The 4033-nt window shown below is 34.3% G+C and overlaps 1 protein-coding gene across 1 annotated transcript; it reads left to right on the top strand.

The window, feature by feature from the left end:
• Positions 1-257: 257 nt before the first annotated feature.
• Positions 258-1928, top strand: LOC103520380. Its single transcript, XM_008485468.1, has one exon. It carries the CDS (start codon positions 258-260, stop codon positions 1926-1928), a length of 1671 nt encoding a protein of 556 aa, XP_008483690.1.
• The last annotated feature ends 2105 nt before the right edge of the window (positions 1929-4033 follow it).

A 4033-nucleotide genomic window follows, 5' to 3' on the forward strand; every position in this document is an offset into this window, starting at 1 on the left:
GACACAAAGTACTACTAAAGCTAAAAGAATGGGATATAAAAGGTAGATTATTCTTATACCTCCAAGAATTCCTAAAGAACAGAAAAATTCAAGTCAAAGTAAAAAATTTCTTATCTTCCCCCCATACACTAGAAAACGGTATACTACAAGGGTCATCCCTCAGTGCTACCTTGTGGAATATTGTAATAACGGATATAGTCCAATGCTTCCCTCCTCCTATTAAATATAGCATTTATGTTGATGACATTTTAATTTACATGTCCCATCCAAATTTCAAATTAATAGAAGAGACCCTACAAATTGCCCTTAATAATTTGGTTATATGGACTAAAAATAATGGTTCTAAATTCTCTGAAGAGAAAACTAAAGTGGTTGTATTCAGCAAAAGAAAAACCAAGTTTGACCTAAATTTAAACTTTAACGGGGTCAATTTAAATGTCAGTAATGAAATGAAACTTTTAGGAATGATCATGGACTATAGATTAACATGGAAGGACCACATTATTTATACAAAAGCTAAAGCCATGAAAGCTATGAACATTTTAAAAATTTTAAACAATCGAAATAATGGTGTTAACCGAAAAGTTCTCCTCCGCCTCTATAAAACCTATGTTAGACCAATAATCGAATATGGTGCCCCTATATATAACTCTGCCCCTAAAGCTATTTTAAATAAACTGGATCCCATACAAAATACAGCCATAAGAATAGCAACAGGTGCCTTTAAATCTAGTAGAATAGAAAACTTATTAGTTGATGCTGGTGAACCTCCCCTTCATATTCGAAGAGAATATTTGAGCAATAACTATATGTCCAAAGTGCTCTACAATGTAGACAATCCCATGAGAGACATCATTTTAAGTATATCTCCACTTGACTCCGAGATACTCTTTCAGAACCACCCAAAACCCTTGAGCTTGTGGTTCTATGAAAATACTAACAATTTAGCTGAAATCCTCCCAGATTTAAGACTCCCAAATAATGTGATACCTCCATGGACACTATTACACCCTAAATTTGAAGCCATATCAACTAAGGGCAAAAAACATGTTTTACCCATTGAATTTAGAAATAACTTTTATGAATATTTATCCAATAAACGCCCTTCTAATCCTAACATTTGTTATACTGACGGATCTAAAAATGATGATACCATTGGAGCTGCTTTTAAAATAGCTGACCTTACACTTAATCATAAACTACATAAAATGTCTTCTAGTTTCACTGCGGAAGCATTTGCCATGGAATTTTGCCTATCTCATTTGATCAAGAATAATGTTACAGGAAATATCATCATTTTTACAGATTCCAAAAGTCTACTAGCTGCTATGCAACAAGATGTCCCTAAAAATGTTATTATTCATAACATCCAAGAGCTTAGCCATTGTATTTTATCCAAAGGAAATCAAATTACCATTACCTGGATCCCCTCTCATTGCGGAATCCCAGGCAATGAAGAAGTCGACTTAGCTGCCAAATCCTCCAATTTTCATACAATTTCTAAACAACTAATATTACCTGATCTTAAAAATTTCCTAAAGTCCCTTACCAAAGTAAAATGGCAGTCATGGTGGGATAATGTCCCATTCCCCAACAAAATCAAAAACATTAAATTATCTGTGCATCCTTGGCCTAGCTCTAATAGAACCAATAGATTAGAGGAAAAAATCCTATGTAGGTTAAGAATTGGCCATACGCGCTTAACCCATAAATATCTTATGGAAAGATCTGACCCTCCCATTTGTGATACTTGTATGGCTCTTATAACTGTAGAACATTTGCTATGTGATTGTGTTAAATATATTAGAACTAGACAAAAATTTAATATATATGATAAGCAAATAAACGAAATTCTGGGAGACAATCCTCCCATAATTGACAAAGTTATGAAATTCCTTAAGGAAATTAATGTATACAAAGAAATATAGAGTTGGATCATACCTTAGACAGGTATCCATCTTATTCCCTTATTTCTTATTTAATGATTGTTCCTTCTTTATACCCTAAAGCTCAATTTTATTAACTTCCCCCCCCCCTTATATTAACTTCCCCCCCCTCTATTCTTTATCCCTTTTCTATCCCTTTTCATTGTAATATCTAACTTTCCTTTTCTTATACCATAATCTATTTAATACCACCCTGTTTAATCCTTATTCCTGTATTATTAAAAATAAAAGCATTTAAAAGGGGCACATGACATTCAAAGTCGAGCCCCTTTTTAAAATAAATTTATTAAAAAAAAAAAAAAAAAGGTCACACCCATACCCCTGTATGTGCCGAACACGAATTTGTTTCCATACATAACTGTCGATGCAGACTAAAGGAGTTACAAGCTTTATGAGTTTTTCCATGCTTAAATTTTAAAATTATCGATCTGCGCCACATACAAGTGTCAGGTAGCTGATGAAAATATAAAAAATTCTCTTGTTTTGATATCAACACGTCTGTTTATGACCTAATCGCCAAGTATAAACGGAACCTCCAATGTGAGTTCGGACTGCTGCTCTAAACTGCTTTATAGACGATAGAACACCAAGCATCCACAAGTATATAACCTATACTGTTGACATTTGTTGATTATCTACTATCTTTATACCTACTCTAAACCGCAGTTATAAGGATACAAAAATTTCTTAGATTTTAGTATAATACAAAATTGAACGTAACCTGACGTAAGGACACAATACGCTGAACCCGTATAACTTACTATTATTATTTTCAAAAGCTTAAAAATATACCATTTAGACTTTAAAGCAGTTAGTTCACCATTGGACATCAAGAACATAGAGGCAGGATTTCGATCCTCATTCAGATCATCATTATCTACTTCAATGAGAGTAAATCCATTCATTAAAAGAATTTCATAGCACAGGCTTTACATTAGACAAGACAGAAATTAACTGAAAGGTGCGATTACATAAAATGAATAGCATCGGTTCAACGAAAGAAATAAGAATTATGAATAATATATACACTACACATAATATAAGAACCGCTATCAGTTGCTCGTCAGGATGGATTTGTACAGCGCGAGAATATTTTCAGCGAATGGCATCTCGGAAGTCTCCATAAGTTTTGAAACAAAGCGAAAAAATCACTGCATGCGCAAGAAAACACAAGATAGAACGTCAATAATTTGTACATGATTTAATTATATTAAGCCAAGATACTAATGGGGAGTTTAACGCTACAAAGCATTACGAATATCCTGTAGACAGAATAACTCGGATTTGAACTATTAATAAGAATACGTGATTGATAGACGTATGGGGACCACCCTGAACTTCTCGCCCATTGGTTAAAGTGACAATAGTTAGCACAACATTAAAGATCACGAAGAGAATCCCAGCACTCGTAAAATAAAAAAAAAAAAAAAAAAATCTGGTAGCCCAAAACCCCTAAATGCGGCGAGTAAGGCAATACAGCATCTGTCACAGCCCATGTTAGCCCCAAAGCAATTCACCCTCTAGCTAGAGCATGTGTTGACGACCCCGTCTGAAACGCGAGAAAAGCAAGAATTATTATTTTAAAATAATTTTGGATGCTCCATTGTTTTATTATTTTTTCTTTTTTTTTTGTCAGTCTGGAAAAAATAGCTTGGGGCTTATTTTCCAAGTAGGTAACCCAACAAATTTTGCACTCTTCCAGATATCTGAAATACTGGAACCTCCTATGTAACAAACTTAGTAATGACACCCTTCTCAGCCCTCGAAGGTCTGCTGCGTAAAGTTTATACCCCTCGAGATCTTAAGTCATGGTACCCTGTATTTATTGGTGCTATACCTCATAAACATGTCTCGAGATGGATTGATTATATGATAGGTGGAATGAATAAAACTTGCCAATCATCTGACCATTCAATATTTATTGTGTGTTTTAGACGACCCTGAGCGGAACACAATTACATGGACCAACCTCAATATGTTTCCCCTATGCGGAGCTATCGTGTGTATGTGTGTTTTTTTTTACACTTTAATAGAAAAGTAATCTCTTACCAAACTTTACACGTCGAAATGCCAACCTTCCTCCTTTT

The sequence above is a fragment of the Diaphorina citri genome, unplaced genomic scaffold, assembly GCF_000475195.1.
Source record: "Diaphorina citri unplaced genomic scaffold, Diaci psyllid genome assembly version 1.1 scaffold3552, whole genome shotgun sequence".
In the NCBI taxonomy this organism is placed as follows: Eukaryota; Metazoa; Arthropoda; class Insecta; order Hemiptera; family Psyllidae; genus Diaphorina; species Diaphorina citri.

What these genes read in the sequence shown, in the direction of transcription:
- LOC103520380 (XM_008485468.1), top strand. Translation starts at nt 258, where the DNA reads ATGTCCCATCCAAATTTCAAATTAATAGAAGAGACCCTACAAATTGCC.